This window comes from Mesocricetus auratus, unplaced genomic scaffold (genome assembly GCF_017639785.1).
Source record: "Mesocricetus auratus isolate SY011 unplaced genomic scaffold, BCM_Maur_2.0 Super-Scaffold_100004, whole genome shotgun sequence".
Lineage (NCBI taxonomy): Eukaryota > Metazoa > Chordata > Mammalia > Rodentia > Cricetidae > Mesocricetus > Mesocricetus auratus.
This window is the reverse complement of record NW_024429189.1, coordinates 39,905,863-39,925,314: the sequence shown is the minus strand read 5'-3', so window position 1 is coordinate 39,925,314 and position 19,452 is coordinate 39,905,863. Positions and strand designations below refer to the sequence as shown.

Here is a 19,452-nt window from a genome sequence, read left to right as displayed (position 1 = left end):
TCTCTAGCCTTAAACATTAATTTAAATAATAAAGATCTTCCCAGGTTCAGTAGAGAGATGCATTGAGATGAATTCTAGGTAATCCCATTCTTCAATAATACTAGTCACCAGCCAGTTGGTGGTGGCACTTGCCTTTAATCCCAGCACTTTAATCCCAGGCAGAGGATCTCTGAGTTCGAGGCCAGCCTGGTCTATAGAGCTAGTTCCAGGACAGCCAGGGCCACATAGAGAAGCCCTGTTTTGAAAAACCAAAACCAAACCCAAACAACAGCAACAACGATAATAATAATAATAACATCACTCACCAAAAGCTGGGGGAAATTGTGAAAGAGATCCAAGAATACGCCTAGAGAATAGATAATACAAAGCTAATCAGGGAACTAACCCTCTTGTCCCACCCTACCCACAGGGTTGCTGCATGCTGGGTGTTCAGCAGTTTGGGAGTGGTTCTACACAGGATATAAAACATGGCTGCTCCCTTCCGCAGGACAGCTGTGATCTGTCAAACTGGAGAGTAGTTACAGTTAAGATATGGTAGTTTCATGTCTTGTGAGTATATGACCAGAAGTGGGATCTAGAATATACATAAACATTTTAAATTACACACAAACATGATTTTAGTTGCATAGGTACATCTTTAGGAATCTTTTTTGTTTTGTTTTGTTTTTCTAAGCTGGGTTTCTCTTGTCCTAGAACTTGCTGTGTAGACCAGGCTGACTTCAAAGTCACAGAGATCTGCCTGCCTCAGCCTCAGTGCTAGGATTAAAAGCGTGTGGCATGACTGCCTGGCTTCTTTAGGAATCTTTGTACTGGATTCCATAATGATTCCACTAAATTCTTTTTGTGTTTTGTTTTTCCTCTCTCTCTCTCTCTCTCTCTCTCTCCCCCTCCAACTTGCTCCGCAGACCAGGCTGGCCTCGAACTCACAGAGACTGCCTGCCTCTGCCTTCCGAGGCTGGGATTAAAGGCATGCACCACCAATGCCTGGCTTTGTTTTTTTCAAGACAGGGTTTTTCTGTGTAACAGCCCTAGCTGTCCTGAAACTGGCTCTGTAGACCAGACTGGCCTCAAACTCACAGAGATCTGCCTGCCTCTGCCTCCCGAGTGCTGGGACTAAAGGTGTGCGGCACCACCACCCTATGATTCTATTAAGTTTTAAAAATGCCCCCATCTCTACACAATGTTCGTGCTTGTTGGCTTTTTATCTTTTTTTGATAATAACAGTTTAAACAGGCTGTGGTAACTCACAGTGCTTGTTTATTGGCCTTTCCTTGGTGGTCAATGATCTTGAGCTCCCCTTTGTGGGTACCCATTTTTAGAGCAATATCTATTCAAGTCTTTCATTCACTGTTTGATTGGGATATATTTGCTACCAGGCTGTATAAGTTTTCTCAAAATGAATCCTGGATGTTAACAGTTTGAAAACATTTTCCCCAACCTGTGAGCTGCCCTTTTCCTTGTTTTTTTCCCCCTTTACTCTGCCTCACAGAAGCGTTTTAGCTTGATGTAGTCCCACATTTTGTTGCTTTTGTAACCTGAGCCTTGGCTTTGGTAGGCAAGAAATGGCTGCCAAAGGCAATGTCAGTGAGCTTCTTCCCACGTGTTTTCTTCTGGGAGTTTTATGACTGCAGGTCTTATATTTAGCCTTTAAAAATGCATTTTGAGGGAAGTTTCCATGCATAGCATAAGGGCCCAAAGTCACTCACATGTGGGAACCAGGTTTTCTATCACTACTTATGCCTCTTTTTTTTTTTTAATTTAAAGGAGCAGGTCTCATTTAAGAAAGAAGATAACCCTCATGTGGATGAAGTATGGCTAGACACGATCTCAAAGGGTCTGGAGAACTGGCTTTTACTTGACTATACTTTCAAATACCACAATATTTATTGTTAGACACAAGTATTCAGGGCATAAATATGACTTTGTGAGTAAGTAGACTTAATTAAAATACTATAATGAGAAGAACCAGATAAAATCTCATCATTTCTTTCCCACCCACAAAAAACCAGGTCATCATTTTTTTTTTGGTTTTACTAGACAGGGTTTCTCTGTATTGTTTTGGAGGCTGTCGGTCCACCCCAGCCTTGAACTCACAGAGATCCACCTGCCTCTGCCTCCCGAGTGCTGGGATTAAAGGCGTGCACCACCACCACCCGGCTAGTGATCGGTTTTGAATAAGTAAACTGTGTTTTTTTTTTTTAAAGACTTCTACACTTTCCTGGCCTCAAAAGATATTAAAAACTAGCACACAAAGCCCACAGCTAGGGGATAGGAATGCAGCAGACACCATCAATTTGTTACAAATTGTCTTGTAACAAGCCAGTGGATAACAACTTAAGTATGACTGAGCAAGGTGGATATATACAGTACTTAAGATTACTATTTTGTTTTGTAACTTTAAATAGTCTATAATAATGGTGGCAAAAAAGGGTCTTGCAATAAATAAACTGTCTGTCTTTATATATATATATATATGCATGTATACACTATATATATTTACATACACATTTTATAAATAGGACCATTTCTAGCACATGGAGGATTTCAGGAAATGTTTGAGTGAATGTCACTATGTGACCTTATAGGATCTTTTCTTTCTTCTCTTTAGTAATTTAAAATTTTTCTCTTATTTATTAGAGTGCATATGCATACCTGCCTAGCCCAAGTGTGGAAAATAAGGAGGAGTTGGCTACTTTTCCATCCTTAATGGGTTCTGAGGTTCCTCAGACTGAGCTATCACCTTGGATCCCCCCTTTTCTCTCTCCCTTTCCATCTCCCTCCCTCCCTTCCTCCTTCTCTCTCCCTATTTCTCCTCTTCCCTTTAGATTTTCTTTTCTTATGCACCTCAGCCTGGCCTCTACTCCTATGTAGCCAGGATGGCATTGTGGTCATCCTGCCTCTATTTCCCAGGTGCTGCCATTTTACAGGCACACACTCCCAACCTTATATTCTGTGTTGAGCTGGGGATGGAACCCAGACTTCTTGCATGTTAAGCAATCACTTTGTCAACTAAACTACTCGCCTGGCAATCAGATATATTAATGGCAAGACACAATTTTCAGAGACATTTTGTCTTAAGGCCAAGCTGGAAATTAAATGAAGAGTTGTTTTGTGTTCATGTAGAAGTGAGAGCCAGCATTGTGCCAGCCCCAAGACAAATGAAGTTGTTTCCTATATGCATCGCACAAAGGATTTGTGTGGTTAAGAAAGTGAAACGTGTCTGTTAATAAACTATTAAGTGTACTCCAGGGAATGTCAATTCAGGAGCCTATTTCTGAAGTTATGTTTACTTAGATTCCCTCTCTCTCCCCCAAAAACTAAGTAGGTAGTTCTTAATCTTTTTTTTCCAGTCAGTATTTATCACTAGTTGTCATTAACTCATTATTAATGGTCCAAGCACTCAGATGTTTCCAAACCTTGCTCAATACAGGCCCCAAGTGTTCCTTTAAGCCCCAAGAGGGAACCGACTTTGGCTGAAGTCAGTGCCCAAAGCCACACCCACTGCCTGGCCTTGGGACTTGGGGCTGGCCCAGCAGCGTCTCTGCTCACGCGTCGCTTTGGATCCTGCGGCCGGAGCTCCGGTATCCCCCGCGAGAAGAGCGACAGTCCGGCTGTCCCGCAGATGGATGGACAGAGGCGTCTCGGTGCGCACCGCCGCGCTCTAGCTCATTTGCATATAGACGGGCGCGGCGCCGCGACAGGAGAGAGCGCGGGCGCGGCCCCGGGCCGTGGCGCGCGCGCGCCCTGACAGCTCGGCCCTGCTCGCTCACTCGCTCGTTCCCGGCTTCCGAGCACAGCATGGCGGTCAAGGTGACTTCAACTCTCTGCTGCTGCCTTTATTGCATAAGAGACATTCCAAGGGCCCCGAGTGCAGCCCCCCGCCTCTTTCCGTTGCTTTCTTTGCCTGGTTCTTGGCCGGCGCGTCCCGGAGCTCTAGATTGCGGGTGGAGAGCTGTGCGGGGCTTGGACCGGAGAGAAGAGGATGCCCGGCTGGGGGAGGGGAAGGAGGAGGGATCGTGAGTTGGAGGGGGCCCATGAGGACCACGGTTGGGTGGAGGAAAAGAGTAGTGTTTTGCCTTAGGTACATGGGATCGCCAGCACAGAGTTGTAGAGCATGGGAGAGGGAGTGAGAACAAGTGGACAGGAAAGCCGGGGATACCCAGGGCATCCGCGGTGGGGGAGGGGAGTGGGTGTTGTCATTTGGGGCCTCAGTGCAGCCCAGGGCGCTGGTTGACATTTGTGTGACAGGTGGCAGGATGTTGGAGGTATCCGTATTTGTAGCAGCTTTGGTTTAGGTTGGATGGAGAAAGCGTCGCCAAGATGACGATGTGCCGTTACTGCTTTCCATAAGAAAGGCTGTTAGGCCCGGGTATTAATTTAGGTGTTTCATGTCTCCTATTGCTCCACTCTTGAGGCTCTCTGGATTTACAGCTTGGTAGTTGCCCCCGTGCAGCTAGTAGATGTGGAATAAAGCAAACGATTATATTGTTTGGTTTCCCTTTCTAGTTCAGAGGAAGTACCGTCTGTCATTTGCTGTATCTTAGGCTACTCACACCCATTTTCCTCACCCCTTAGCTACAGATGTCTAGTTTGACAGGTGTTATCAGCAATTAAGCTTTGGGGTTGTTTTACACTAAATACCCTTTTAAAAGATAAGCATGCTGTTAGCAGACGTAACTATAATCTAAAGAGATTATATGGTTTCTAACTAAGCATTAACCAGTTCCCCCACCCCACTCCCTCATAGGTGCATACAACCAAGCGAGGTGATCCGCATGAGCTGAGAAACATATTCCTACAGGTAAGTTAAAGGATTTTTACATCAAGAATAAAAAGAACATCATCATTATTCCTTTTCAAACTCTGACTTTGAGAAGTCTTTTACTTCCATGTACTCTTATAAACAGGAGTGGGGGATGTAGTTTGTACTCTTGCTTTGTGTTTTGAGACAAGTTTCTCTGTGTAGCCTCCCTCTCCCCTTCCCCCCCTCCCGTCTTGAAACTCACTCTGTAGACCAGGCTGGTCTTGAACTCAGAGATCTGCCTGCCTCTGCCTCCTGAGAGCTGGGATTAAAGGTGTGCATTACCATGCCCGGCTGTTTGTATTTTTATTAACAATTGATTGGAAGGTTTCCTTTATATTGGGAGTTCATAAGACATTTTCCTGTAGTTACTATTTTTGTTTGCTTGATTTGAGATTATAAAGTTTTCTTCCTCATAAATGTCTATGTCATTTGTTGTACAGTAATATAGCTATTATAGTTGTGCTTTCCCTTCTAATTATTACACCCATAGATGGGGGTGGTGATCCAACATGTTTACTTTAGATTTTTCTGCAAGGAAGCTGGTGAGGCAGCTCAGTGGATACGGTTCTCTACCCAGAACCCATGTATATGTGGAAGGAGAGGCCTAGCTACATAAAGTAGTCACCCTCTGGCCTTCATGTGTGAGCATGCGCACATATGCTCACACACCCAAATCTTATAATAATAAATTGTTTGAAAAATAAAGATAGGGGCTGGAGAGATAGCTCAGTAGATAAGGGCACTGTTTGTTCTAGAAGACCTGGGTTGGATTCCCAGCACCTGCATGGCAACACTCAATGGTCTGCAACTCAGTTCCAGGGTATCTGACACCTGCTTTAGGCTTCTGGGGGCACTACATGTATGTGGTGTGCAGACATACACACAGGCAATCTGTCCACACACATTTCAAAAGAGGAAGAATTATAAGGATTTACCTTCTAATACCTTACTTTTAGAATCAGTGACTTGACTATGGACTTACTTAAAAAAAATGTTGCTTAGTTTTTTTGATTTGCTTTCTTAAATTTCTAAGCTATTTTACTAAAGATTGTGTTTTTCTCAGGAGAGTTTTTTTTTTTTTTTTATTTTGTATTGTCGATGTGGGTTCTATGTAGACACTTAGGTAAATACCCCGGGCAGACTCCTTCTGGGTACTATTTCCCTCTGTAAAATGAAAGGTGACCTTCAAGGTTCTTCCGATTCCAAAAGTCTATGGCTCTATTTTAGGAACAGATTCTAGCTTCTACTAGTGAGCCTAGGTTAGATGGCACTTCTTTTCCCTGTTTTTTGGGACAGGGTTTCTCTGTGTAGTCCTGGATGTCTTGGAACTTGCTTTGTAGACCACGCTGGCCTTGAACTCACTGACATCGGCCTGCCTCTGCCTCCCAAGTGCTGGGATTAAAGTCATACACCACCACTGCCTGGCTTAGATGGCACTTTTATCTGAGACATGTAGTTCTCTTAATTATTTTGGGGAGGGATTGCATAGATGAACATAACATAGTTTATGAAAAGGAGTTAGTAAGGGCAGGGGTTTAGCTCAGGTTTAAAACATATTTACCTACCTTGTTTGACGTCCTGGGTTTGATTGTTTGCACCAAAAGAAAACAGAATTAGAAAAATAAGATAATTTTTTTAGATAAAGGCTTACTTACTATGTAGCCCAGCCTTGAGTTGGTGTGTGTGTGTGTGTGTGTGTGTGTGTGTGTGTGTGTGTGTGTGTGTTTTGTCTTTTGAGACAGGGTTTCTCTGTGTAGCTTTGGAGCCTGTCCTGCCACTCATTCTGTAGACCAGGCTGGCCTTGAATTCACAGATCCACCTGTCTCTGCCTCCAGAGTGATGGGTTTAAAGGCATATGCCACCATGCCTAGCATTTTTTTAATTTTTTTAATTTTTAAGGAATACAGGTTTTATTCCCAGGCCTATGTCTCTATGGCTTCGTACCCTTAAGCTAATAATCTAGCCTTCCTGGGTTTTATCTTCTTATGTGGGACACCACAGTAGGACATAAGAAAATAGGAATCAGGATATTTTTTAACTTTGAAAATTCCATATGGAAAAAAATTTGACACATTATGAATTTGTTACTGGTTTGTGTGTCTTGTTGATTAGGGTGGGCAGTGATGGTAGGAGAGCTCATAACTATCAGCATTTACACTTTAGCTTTTCATCTGCTGTTTTGCATAGTATCAGTATCTTTTTGCACGTTGTTATTTTGTGGTGCTGGGGAATCAAGCCCCTCATACATATTAGGCATGTATTCTACCATTGAGTAGAATATCACTCAGCGGAAGGTATCCTTAGTCCTCTAAACATCTTGATGTTGTCTGTATCTTATTTTTGTACTGAAAATTTGTGCAGTTTATTGATTTATATTTAGCACTAAACATAAAGTGCTGACTCAAACATCATTGTTGTTATTCTAGTTTTTCTAGTCAGAATCTTGCTGCATAGCCCTGGCTGGCTGGTACTCATTATGTAGCTCAGGCTAACCTTGAATTCAGTGTTGGGAATAAAAGCAGGAGGCGCCATACTCAGCTTCAGCATTATTGGCAGGCAAGAGAGAAGAAATGTAAAGACGCTTAATCCCTTGGGAAACGTAAATCTGCTGGGAGTACATTGTATCTAGTTGGAGCAACTTTTCGTTACCTTCTAGCACATTAGTATTTTATTCCTGATTTGTCTACTTCAAACTACAGCAACTGAAAACAACTGTGTATTCTTTTTTTTAAAGTACCACCTTTTAAAAAATGTTTTATTTTGCTAGTCTGTGGTGGTGCACACCTTTAATCCTGGTAGGCAGAAGCAGGTGGATCTTTGAGTTCAAGGCCAGCCTGATCTACAGAGTGTTCCAGGAAACCTGTCTCAAAAACCCAAAAACAACAATGAAAGAGAGAGAGAGAGAGAGAGAGAGAGAGAGAGAGAGAGAGAGAGAGAGAGAGAGAGAGAGAGAGAAGAAAGGAAAGAGAGGGAAAGGGGAAAAACCCACAGGACAGAGAAGAAGGAGCCAATCTCTAGCTGACACTCCTAGCTGGAGGAGGAAGGAGGAACTGAGCTAGGGGAAGCAGTGCCATGAGAGTTGGAAGTAATACTTTCACAAAGAGGATAAATAAAGATTAAAATACCCATGATTCTGTTAGTGTAATCTGGGTGAGTGGTACTCTGAAGGAAATGTGAGTTCAGTATCATTTGATCTTGCTACTTGGAAGTCTACAGAGGGCTGAGGAAATGGCTACATGGGTAGAGGCTTGCCATACAAGGGTGAGAACCAGAAATGCCTAGAACCCACATAAAAGCCAAGCAGGTGTGGCAAATGCAGCCTATAATCCAGTTACAGGGAAAGTAGAGTCTGGGTTCAGCAAGAGACCTTATCTCCAAACTATAGAGCAATGGTAGAAGAAACTCAATGTGAACTTAGGGCCTACATATCCACACATGTGTCCACATACATGTGAATACATATACACACATACTATACATGCACAAATATAACAGACTTTCTTTTGGCCACTGACCAGCTCCCAAATCAAGTCATGGAGGCTTATTATTAGATATGAATGTTTGAACTTAGCTTATGCTGGTTTCTGGCTAGCTTTTTTTCTTTAGCTTAAATTAACCTGTTCCTCTTCATCTACGTTTTGCCTCAGGGCTTTTTGTTTTCTTTTTCAAGACATGGTTTCCCTGTGTAGTCATAACTGTCCCAGAACTAGCTTTTGTAGCCCAGACTGACCTTGATTGAACTCAGAGATCATACTGTATGCCCTAGTACTCGTCTGGCTGGCTGGTGGCTGCCTGGTTGGCCCTCTGTGTCTCCTCTTTCTTCCCATTTTCTCTTTGTTCTCTCCTGAGTCTAGATTCCTCCTCCTACTTATTCTCTTTGCCCACAGCCCCGCCTATCCCTCTACTGCCTAGCTATTGGTCATTCAGCTTTTTATTAGACCAATCAGGTACCTTAGGCAGGTAAGGCAGCACATCTTTACATGTTAAATAAATGCAGTATAAACAAAAGTAACACATTTTACCTACTTAGAGTAATATTCTACAACTCTCACATACTCAGAAAATATTTAGTTTGAAATATTAGGGCATAGGCCAGGTGTTGGTGGTGCACACCTTTAATCCCAGCACTTGGGAGGCAGAAGCAGGCAGAGCTCTGTGAGTTCTGAGGCCAGCCTGGTCTACAGGACCAGTTCCAGGACAGCCTCCTAAGCTATACAGAGAAACCCTGTCTCGAAAAACAAACAAGCAAAACAAAACAAAATATTAGGACACAATTGAGAGTTGAATATAGCAACATTCACTTACTTATGTATAATTCAGTTCTCAGGAGACTGAGGTCCAACAGTTCCCTGCCAGCTTGAACTACATGGAAAAAACTGTGTCTCAATAGAGCCTTTAAAGGCCAGGTGTTGGTGGCCCATGCCTTTAATTCCAGCACTCGGGAGGCAGAGACAGGTGAATTTCTGTGAGTTCGAGACCAGCCAGGTCTACAGAGCAAGTTCCAGGACAGTTTCCAAAGCAACACAGAGAAACCCTGTCTCAAAAAACAACAACAACAAAAAACCAGAATAAATCCCCCCCCCGTTTTTCGAGACAGGGTTTCTCTGTGGCTTTGGAGGCTGCCTTGGAACTAGCTCTTGTAGACCAGGCTCGTCTTGAACTCACAGAGATCCACCTGCCTCTACCTCCTGAGTACTGGGATTAAACGCATGCACCACCACCTCCCGGCCAGAACAAATCTTTAAGCAACAACACAGTCATTTGTCATGTACGACAATAGAAGAGTCTTTTTGATTTTTCAAGACAGGGTTTCTCTGTGTAGTCCTGGCTGTCCTGGAACTCACTCTGTAGACCAGGTTGGCCTTGAACTCATAGAGATCCACCTGCCTCTGCCTCCTGAGTGCTGGCATCAAAGGCGCTTACCACCACTGTGAGGCTAAAAGACCTTTCTGTGCTTCGTGGAGCCATTTGTGTAATTCATGAAGGGCTTCAAAAAGAGAAACATTAATTCAAGTACAGGGAAGAACTCCTTTTCTTCCCATGTGCTCTTTCAGTCTTTCTATTTATCAATTTATTTATTTGGTTTTTCAAGACAGTTTCTTTATGTAGTCTTGGCTGTCCTATAACTTGTCTGTAGACCAGGCTGGCCTTAGGGATCTGCCTGCTTCTGTTTCTTCTGGCTAGGGTTAAAGGCATGAGACACCATGCCCTGCTTCCTTGTGTTCTTTCTTTATTACTTCTCAAGATTTTTTTTTTTTTTGGTTTTTCGAGACAGGGTTTCTCTGTGGCTTTGGAGGCTGTCCTGGAACTCACTTTGTAGACCAGGCTGGCCTCGAACTCACAGAGATCCGCCTGCCTCTATTTCTCAAGATTTGATGAGCTATTTTTGTTTGCTCTCATTTCTTGGTTTTGGGGGCTGGAGGTACTACTCAGTAATTATGAGCACTTGATACTCTTACAGAGGGCTCAGGTTTGAGTTCCAGCATGCACATAGTGGCTTACAACTATTGATAACTCCAGTTCCAGGGGATCTAACCAGTGTGGCACACATACATACACACAGGTAAAACATTCATACACATCAATTCAATAAAGAAATCTAACAAAACAAAACAACATAAAGACACTCTCTAGGATTCTGCCTTCCCTCCCTCAGCCCCTCCAAGCCCATGACATTGGAGCCCAGCAGAGGAATTCTTAGCTGTTCACCTGCGCTGTAATTTTACAACCAGTTCTCAAGCTACGATTTTTACCATTGCCACCCTTATAACAGTCATCTCTTGATTTATCCCTTTCTCCTTTTGCCTTTCTCGCCCACACACTATCATTGACCCAGTTTTTCTACATCAGACGTGCACAGTAGTGAACGTGTACAATAGAAGGATACGAGGCAAGGTGAGTTGGGCACAACAGGCTGCTACAAATCTGATGGATGTCAAAAGGAGGGGTCAGCCTTCCCCTCTCTTCGCTTTGGGACAAAGTAGGCTGGTAGCAATTTTTTTTTTCCATTTTAAAAAGAGCTCTTAATTCTTTTCAGTGGGTAGACTTTCTGTGTTCGTTTATTGGTTTAGTGTATGCTGAAGGCAGCACACGTTGACACTATACAACTATGTGTTCCAGGCCAGAGTTTGCTGAGATACAGAATTCAAATACTATTTTGATTTCTCTCCTTTTCTTCATTAGCACCAACGGACTATCACACATGAAAGTGCGCTTTTTGGTCTTATGTGCTATTTATTTATTTTTATTTACTGCGCTTTGAACCCAAGATCTTGCTTACACCGCACAAGCGCTCTACCACTGAACTACACCCTTGGCTCTGCCTTGTTTATTTTAAATGGAGGAGTAAGTGGAAGGTGGTGACAGCGTAAAGCAGGAATGAGTTTCTTAGGGTTTTGTGACAGCAGGAGTGTTTAGTGGCTCACTAAATATTTATTTATGTACTACGTTGTTTACTTGTTTGTGGAAGGAAGACTGAGAAGTGATTTACGAAGGCTTTTAGCATGGGATCCTTTTGGCCTGTGTTGTCAAGTGTGGGACCAGCATCATAACAGAGTTACAAGTGAGATATTAAAGGGTTGGGGACACGGCGGTCAGTAAAGTGCTTGTCACACAGGTGTGGAGACCTAACTTTGGATCCCCAATATCTAGGAGTGATCCAGACGTAAAATGAGCTCAGAAAAAAAAAGAGGAATGACGAGTACAATATGGAAATAAAAAGAATGGTGGAGGGCCACTATTTTTCATCACATTCAAGAGGCTCCTTGCTGGCTCCTGAGAGGGTATTAGTGCTAAGAACTGAACACTCAAGGCGAAGTGGTGGAGAGAATTCCAAGCACAGGGATCTTGTCTACATGGCTCCGATGCAGAAAGTGGTTTTGCTGTGTTCAGGAGCTAGAAAGGAAGCCGTGGGCATCAGCGAGAGGCCAGGCCAGTGAGAGGTGAGACCGAAGGAGCCACATCCAGCAGGACTTTGTGTCTAGGTCAAGAATTTAGTTTTTTTTTTTTTTCTTAGCAGCAGGATAGAAAACAGGGAATACAACCCGCTCCCCTTTCACTTTGGAATGGTTGAAATTACAGTTTCAACCGGACACATTTAAGTAGATCATATTGATATGTAAACTGGTTTTTCCATTTCCATTCGTCCCTGTGGATGGCTGCTTTGAGCAGACACTGATTCTTTGAGGTTTCCTTTCCTTCTATCTGTCAACAGTGCTCCTAGAACATTTTGAACTGGGTAACACAAGCAGGAGACCTCAGAATCAATCCAGTTGGAGCCAACGTGGGCTTTGTAGGCTGGGTGCTTTGTTTTGCTTTCTAACTTCTGTGTGTTTGGTTTAGTTTGGACTTTTGTTTTCATAGGCTTGATTTCACTAGGTAGCCCAGGTTGACCTTGAACTCACTGTGCTGCCCTGAACTCTAAATCCTCCTCTCTTACACTCCCATGTGTTGGGTTACAGGCATTGATCACTCCATGTGGCTTCCAACCTGAGTTTGAACTCTCGTTTGACCCATTTTTATTGTGCCTTACGTATGTATCCTGACTGCCTTTGGAGTCTGTTTTCTCTCTGACTAAAAGCGGATACACTCAGTGCTGGCAGGATTTATAAAGGCTAAGTGAGGTGACTGCTAGAGTGTGCCTGGTTCGTTAAGAACCAAATCAAACATAGGTTCTTGTTCCAGTTCTGCATAGAGATGCAGACGTCTTTTCCCTGTGAATACTATCTTAAGTCTTGTCTAGGTAGCTGTGCTGGAATTCATAAAGCGACTCCACTGTTAACATGTGTTTATCATCATGTGTGTGTTACCAGGTGCATTCTGAAGACATGCATCGGAATGTCTTCACAAGATCCCATGTGCAGATGTTATTAACCTCAGTGGTGATTACCCTGTACAGTTCTGGGGCTGGGAGATCTGAGGCTGTGGGCAGGCAGCAGCTGTTTCCTTCTGAACTGTCAGTTGCTTAGTTGGGACCAGGAAAGCAATAATAGGTTAACCATAAACTGTTAGTACATTCAGAATCACTCTGTTATTTTATGCTTCAAAAAATCTTTTTATGGGACTGGAGCGATGGCTCAGAGGTTAAGAGCACTTGTTGCTGTTGCATAGGACCGGAGTTTGGTTCCCAGCACCTGTTGGGTGGTTCACAACCATCTATAACTCTAGTCTAGGGGAATCCGATGTCTTTGTCTGTCCTCTTTGGGCACATGTGTGAGCACAGACACACATATACACAAAACAAAATAAAGCAAAACAAAAAACCAAGCAACAACAACAACAAAAAAAACCCAAAACATATTAAAAACTAATGGGATGCAGGCTAGATTCATTCATTGCATTTGGTTGATCTCTCTCTTTCTCTCTGATCTTGTCAACATCTGTCCACTCAGAATAAAAGGCCTTCTTGTTCTGTGGCAAAGTTGGTTTTCAATCAAACCTTAACAATATCAAGGTATGCTACCTCCCTAGGAACTGTACCTTGATTATCAAAGAGACACAAATATCTTCCCATGGTTACATAGTACAAGAGACTGTTAAAGAGTAGTACAAAGGAATTACTCAACTCAGTACCCCCTGGGAAGCTTCCTGGTTCCAGTTATTGGATTCTTTGAGGTCATTATTTTATTTCCAAAGTTTCTGATTCTTTTGAAGAGAGAATGACTTTGGAAGCCCTAACATTAGTTCAGCACTCACAACACTCTCGAGTTCCTTCCCGATCTGTTAGAAATTATATTGTCCTAGCTGACACAGACTATCTAGAATGGACAGAGAAAACATATGCATTTTAAGTTTTACCATCTTTTAAGAAATTAATTGAACTTGTTATTGTGACATTGTTTCTCCCCTTCCACCTCTACATGGGTTCTGGGGTTTGACCTCAGGCCATTTGGCTTGCATCATTGGGTGACAACCTCCTTTACCCACTGAGCCATCTTGCAAGTCCAATTTTGAAATCTTTTTGTCTATTTTTTTCAATACATGTATGGAACAGAAAGGAAAAATAAGCAACAGCATTTTCGGAAGCATTCTGGAGAATTTTGTGTGCAAAATCAAATGGATTTTGTTTCTGATGGATCTGAAGGTTACATATGTAAATTTAATACTTATATGGGACTGGGGATGTAATTTGGTTGGTGGAGTACTTGTCCTGCAAAGCACACAGTACTGGGTTTGGCCCCAACACCTTATAAGCCTGTTGTGGTGGCAAACATCTGAAATTCTTGCCCTGAGGAGGTTGAAGCAGGAGTGTCTCCACAAGTTTGAAGCCAGATTGAACCTTGAACCTAGAGAGACCTTGCCTCAAAAAGCTTAAAACTGGACTGATGAGTTGGCTCAACAGGTAAAGATGCTTTCTGCCAAGTCTAATGACCTGAGTTCTGTTCCTTCACCTCCCATACTCACAATAAATAAATGTAAAAAATATTTCAAAGCTAATAAATAAGTAGTTAAATGGAGGAAACTGCTTTTCCTTTAAACACATGATTTTTAGTAATCTTGGAAATTTTTATATTACTCACTAAATTGTATTTTAAGGTATTTCTATGACTTAATGAAATTCTTGAAGTTAAAAAGTCAATTTGGCCTTTTCATTTGTTTTTGAGACAAGAGCTTGCTGTGTAGATCTGGCTTGTCTGGAACTTACTCTGTAGTCAAGGCTGGGCTCAAATTCATGATCCTCTTGCCTCAGTCTTCTGAGAGCTAGGTTTACAGACACAGGACACCACACCCTGCTTGTCACATGTGTAGAAAATTATTTTTTTCCCTTTGAAACAGTTATGACAGAATAAGCTTTCTTCCCCCATTGACTCAGTGTATCAAAATAAGGTCACTCCCACGTTGCGCTGTTGTACAAGTTTTCACGTCAGGTGTGCTGTGATCTTTGCTCCTCGTGCAGACGGCTCGTACAGTGAAAGGGCACGCATTCCTAACTAAATTTGGCTTCCATGGGAAGCTCGAGCAGTAATAGTGGACAGCGAGATTAGCTTCATGCTCTCAGCTCTTGCCCTGGTACATAATGTCCTCCTCCATTGTTCACATAACTCATTTTTTCCACACAGGAAACGCTCTGTGTGATATCTCTAGTTACCAAACCCAGTGATGCCATCTCTGGAGTCAGTGAAATTGGAAGGATGTTAAACTCTAAAGTATTAGTTCACATCCATTGCAACAGTCATGGAGAGACAGTTTTGACTCATATTACAGCTGCATGTTGGATATGTAGAGATAGCCACTTAGAGCAGTTACAGCTGCTCTGCTGGCAAGTCGACCCCTGGGCAACCTCGGTTTGGAGGAAGGCGAATAACTCCTTCATGTTTTGGTAAAAGTCAGTAGGAGGGCACTGTGACCCTCCCCTTGACAGTTTCTGAGAATTTCAGAGCTGTGAGTTCAACACTTGTGTTTTCCCATTTCCAAATGCTTTCCCTGTAAATATCTCCTTTCCCTGTAACAACTGGCCCGCTATTTTACTTGGAACTACTTTTCAGGGAAGAAACTGAGAAATACTTACTTATTTAGAGATGGAATCTGTTGATGCCATCCGGGCTGTTCTCAAGTGATTCTGCCTTAGCTTCCCGAGTAGCTAAGGCATACAAATAAGTTGCATTTTTATTTTATTTTATTGGCGGAAAAGTCCCCAATGAGTTCCTGGCTTGGGGTTCAGGTCCCCAGTTTCTGACTCTGGTTTTACTGTCCATCCTTCTCACCTTGTTGTGTGTCTTACTCATCATCGCACCGAGACCTGTTGTTTAGGCGTCAACTCTCAGGTATAGTACCCAGCATGGGCTTGTGATGAAAGCACGACAAACAGATTTGATTTCCACAGATTTTTTTTGGCTTAAAAAGTAGTTTTTCCAGATATGTGACTTTAGTTTTGGTATGCATACTTAAAAAAAAAAAGTTTGATCTTGTTACATTATATTATCTTAGGGTTCTAGCCCAGTGTGAGTTCCAGGACGGTCAGAGCTACATGGTGAGACCTTGTCTCAAAAAAAAAAAAAGCCAAAAACCAAAAAAGAACCAATAAAAAAATCTATTTGTTATACATCACAATTTAAAAATTTATATTTATTTTTAATACATACATATATATTACATAAATTATTATGTGTGTTCAAACACGCGTACACGCACACACGCACGGCTGTTTTGGGGGTATGTGCCTGTGAATGCTGTTCCCAGCAGAGGCCAGACAGAGGCCACAGGTCCCCTGGAGCTGAGGTGCAGCTGCTGTTTGTGAGCTCCTTGACCTGTGTGCTGGGAACGGAGCTCTAGACCGGCAGGGAGCGCTCTAACTGCTGAGTCATCTTTCCAAATTCAACATCTCAGTCTTCATTTTTGCAGTTTATTTACTCATTTATCTGATGTTTTTGTTTGTTTGTTTGAGTCAGGGTCTTACTCTGTAACCCTACACTGATCTGGAGGTTGCCAGTTAACACAGGTTGGCCTCAAACTTGTGTCAGGCTGTGGGAGTTAGCCTTCCTGAGTGGATTACAGGCATGAGTTTCCATGCCCAGCACTTACATAAACAAACAAATAGATGAATAGATAATTTGTATAGACACACACATTTGAATCAAAATATCAATGAATTTGTTTTTTACACTTACACCACTGAAATAGATTACTTCTTGTCACTTGAGACTTTTTACAAAAATTGTTTCAGTTATGAATTTTTGAGATAGTCCTTTCCCTCCGCCCCCACCCCCCTTAGTAGAAATTTGGAGCTGTGTGAGTGCTTTGGAGGCTGTAATTAATGCAGTTAGCTTGTAAGGTGGGTGTCATGTATTTGAAAGGTCACCTATGGTTAATGTTAGTAAATTGCAAGGAAGTTTCTGCTCTCCAGTTTATGCCAGTCAGGGGAGGCCTTGATGTATTCATCTTTTGGCTTCAAAAGGCCAACCGTTTCAGGGTGGCACGGGTTTCTCCCCTCAGGCAGCAGACAGTTCAGTGTAATTACAACATGCTTTTGTATACGAAACTCTGCCAATTTTAATATGTGATTTTGATTACATACATGAGGACTCCAGGCTCTCGTAAGGTCTATTTTGTTTTTCAAGCCTGAGGCTGCCAAGGCCTTCTCAGACCCATGGGAACTGTACTTTGTGTCAATGTAAATGTTTCTGGAAATGTCAAAAACGGTGTGCATGTTTGCATTCCAAATGCTTGACTTGGGTTGAAAAAGTTTAATCTGGGAACTAGCTCACTTATTTTTTGTCAGCTTCTGTGAGCTGCTTCTTGTGGATGTCTTTCATGTGCCCTTGCCTTCTTGCCCAGGAGGGATTTACAACTGCTTAAGAGGCATCTTTAAAATGGCAAGTGATTATTTGGTGTAAGGATATAATAGTCTGCAATTTTATTTCAAGCCATTTTAGTTTACTCTTTGAAATAACAAAAATGGAAAAGGTGTGATAAAACTATTACTTAGGATAGTAAATCTTTAGCATAATATTGTTTTGGAAGACTGCAAGCTTTATTTTTAAAGATTTTAATTGATTCATTAAGCGTTTTCAAGACAGGGCATCAGTGTAGTCCTGGCCGTTCTGGAATCCAGGCTGGCCTCAAACTCACAGATCTAACTGCCTCTGCCTAGCGCTAAGACTAAGGGCGTGCACCACTGCCCAGCTGAACAGCACAAGCTCTTAACAGCTGAGCCCTCAAATACTATTTTAAATCTCTTTTGCCATTTTTATGTAAATATCCAAGATTATTAGCATAGAGAGAAGGCCTCATTGAGGACCTAGATTTTTTTTTTCGAGACAGGGTTTCTCTGTATTGTTTTTGGAGCCTGTCCTGGAACTCACTCAGTAGACCAGGCTGGCCTCGAACTCACAGAGATCTATCTGCCTCTGCCTCCCGAGTGCTAGGATTAAAGGCATGTACCACCAACGCCCAGCAGGCCCTTGATATTTTTAATTTCAATTCTGATATTACCTTATGTGTATCTTCTCTCCTCTCTCTCTCTCTCTCTCTCTCCCCCTCTCTGTCTTTCTCTCTCTCTCACACATACAGAGATTCTCTCTCTCTCTTTCTGTGTGTGTGTGAGAGAGAGAGAGAGAGAGAGAGAGAGAGAGAGAGAGAGAGAGAGAGAGAGAGAGAGAGAGAGAGAGAGAGAGAGAGGATCTTGCTCACCGTATAGCTCAGGCTGGCCTCAGGCTCCCTGTTGCGAAGCCTAAATGGCAGTACTACCACGTACTATCTTTACTCCTATAGAAATAGAAATCCGTCTACAACATTATTGCCAGGCTGGTTAGTGGTGCCTGTGTGGAGACAGGAAGATCAAGGAGTTCAAGGGTCACCTTTGGCTACATAGCGTGTCAAAGGCCAGCCTGGGCTACATGAGACCCTGCCTCAAAACAAGAACAAAAATCCTAAAAAAACCTAAAGAAAATAATAGCCCAAATCCAACCCCATTATTAGCAGTGAATTAAAAGAGGCATTAAAAGTAGGTTATTTAAAGTAAGTGGTTCATACTTACTTTAAAAACTACATTTTAAAGTGCTTTGGGTTTAAACACATCACACACAAACACACACACCTTCGATTTTATTTTGTTGTTGAGGGTTGTACTCAAACACAACCTCGTCCTCCTCTAAAGATCCGTGTGGCACAGATTTTAAAAGTGCCTGCTGTCCAACCTGACGGCCTGAGTTTGATCCCTGGGACTCAACATGGTGGATGGAGAGAACGCGTTCCCGAAAGAAGTCGTCTAACTTTCGTGGGTGTGCACTCTCTCACATGCAAATAAAGAAACAGACTTTAAAAAAGACACGAGTGTGTGTGTGTGTGTGTGTGTGTGTGTGTGTGGTGCAGGGGCAGGGACTAGGCACTGATCACTCTAGGTGTGTGCTCTCCCACTGCAGAACTGCCTGGGCAGCCTCCTGTCACCTGCCTCTGTGGTGCCGGCGCTTCTCTGTTAGTATACTATCTAATTCGTTTTAGCATTTTATCCAACTCTGGATAGCTTCTAGTTTCCATTCAGGACTCTCTTTGGCTCTGTCTGTTCAGGCAACAGGCTTCCTGACATTGCCAAGTAATTGCCTCTAATTTAATGGGTTAATTAGTTCACTGTTTTCTGTAGAAGTCAAGTACTGACTCCCTGCCGTGGAGAAGACTTTCTTCCCCCCTTCAGCTACACACTCTATCTTTCGATTAAAATTGAGTTAAAGTAGACTGGGAGAGTCTGGGAGTTGCTCTCTGGCATCATTTGTAACCCTAGGTACTGGCAAGGCCTTTGTCAGCTCCTGTCAACAAGAGCATTTGTTTTCCTGTTGGCTGCTGGTCTTTGGTAGCTTGTGCTAATGCTAATACTGCTGTTTCCTGGATGTTAAAGTCAGGGGCATCCTGGGGCCTCTCTGGGTGCGGCCCGCTTTCTCTGTGTTCTGGGCAGGCTGTGAGCCTGTCCTGGCAGCCAGGCTCAGGCCCTGGAGAACACACGTCTCTCTATCAGAAGGCTTGGGCAAGTAAGTTCTTACTAACAGCTCTGACATGTGTTGGTGTTCTCTCTTCAAACTGGTGTCCTCGCAGTTTGAAGTAAAATGCTGGACAGTGGCTTTTTACTTTCCCAATTTCCTGCCAGGCTTAGGGACTTTCACCTGGCTCTGTGGGGCTGGACACTTCGAGGTCTCCTTGTCTCAGTCATGTCCTCTGTC

At 42.8% G+C, this 19,452-nt stretch overlaps 1 protein-coding gene across 1 annotated transcript in view; it reads left to right on the top strand.

Annotated features, from left to right (window-relative positions):
* The first annotated feature begins 3,484 nt into the window (after positions 1 to 3,484).
* Slc25a12 (solute carrier family 25 member 12) overlaps positions 3,485 to 19,452 on the top strand; it is a 96,026-nt gene continuing 80,058 nt past the window's right edge. Inside the window, exons 1-2 of the mRNA XM_040745561.1 lie at positions 3,485 to 3,810; positions 4,748 to 4,801. Coding sequence (XP_040601495.1) covers positions 3,799 to 3,810; positions 4,748 to 4,801 — 66 coding nt within the window. The 5' untranslated portion in view covers positions 3,485 to 3,798. The remainder of the gene's footprint in view (positions 3,811 to 4,747; positions 4,802 to 19,452) is intronic.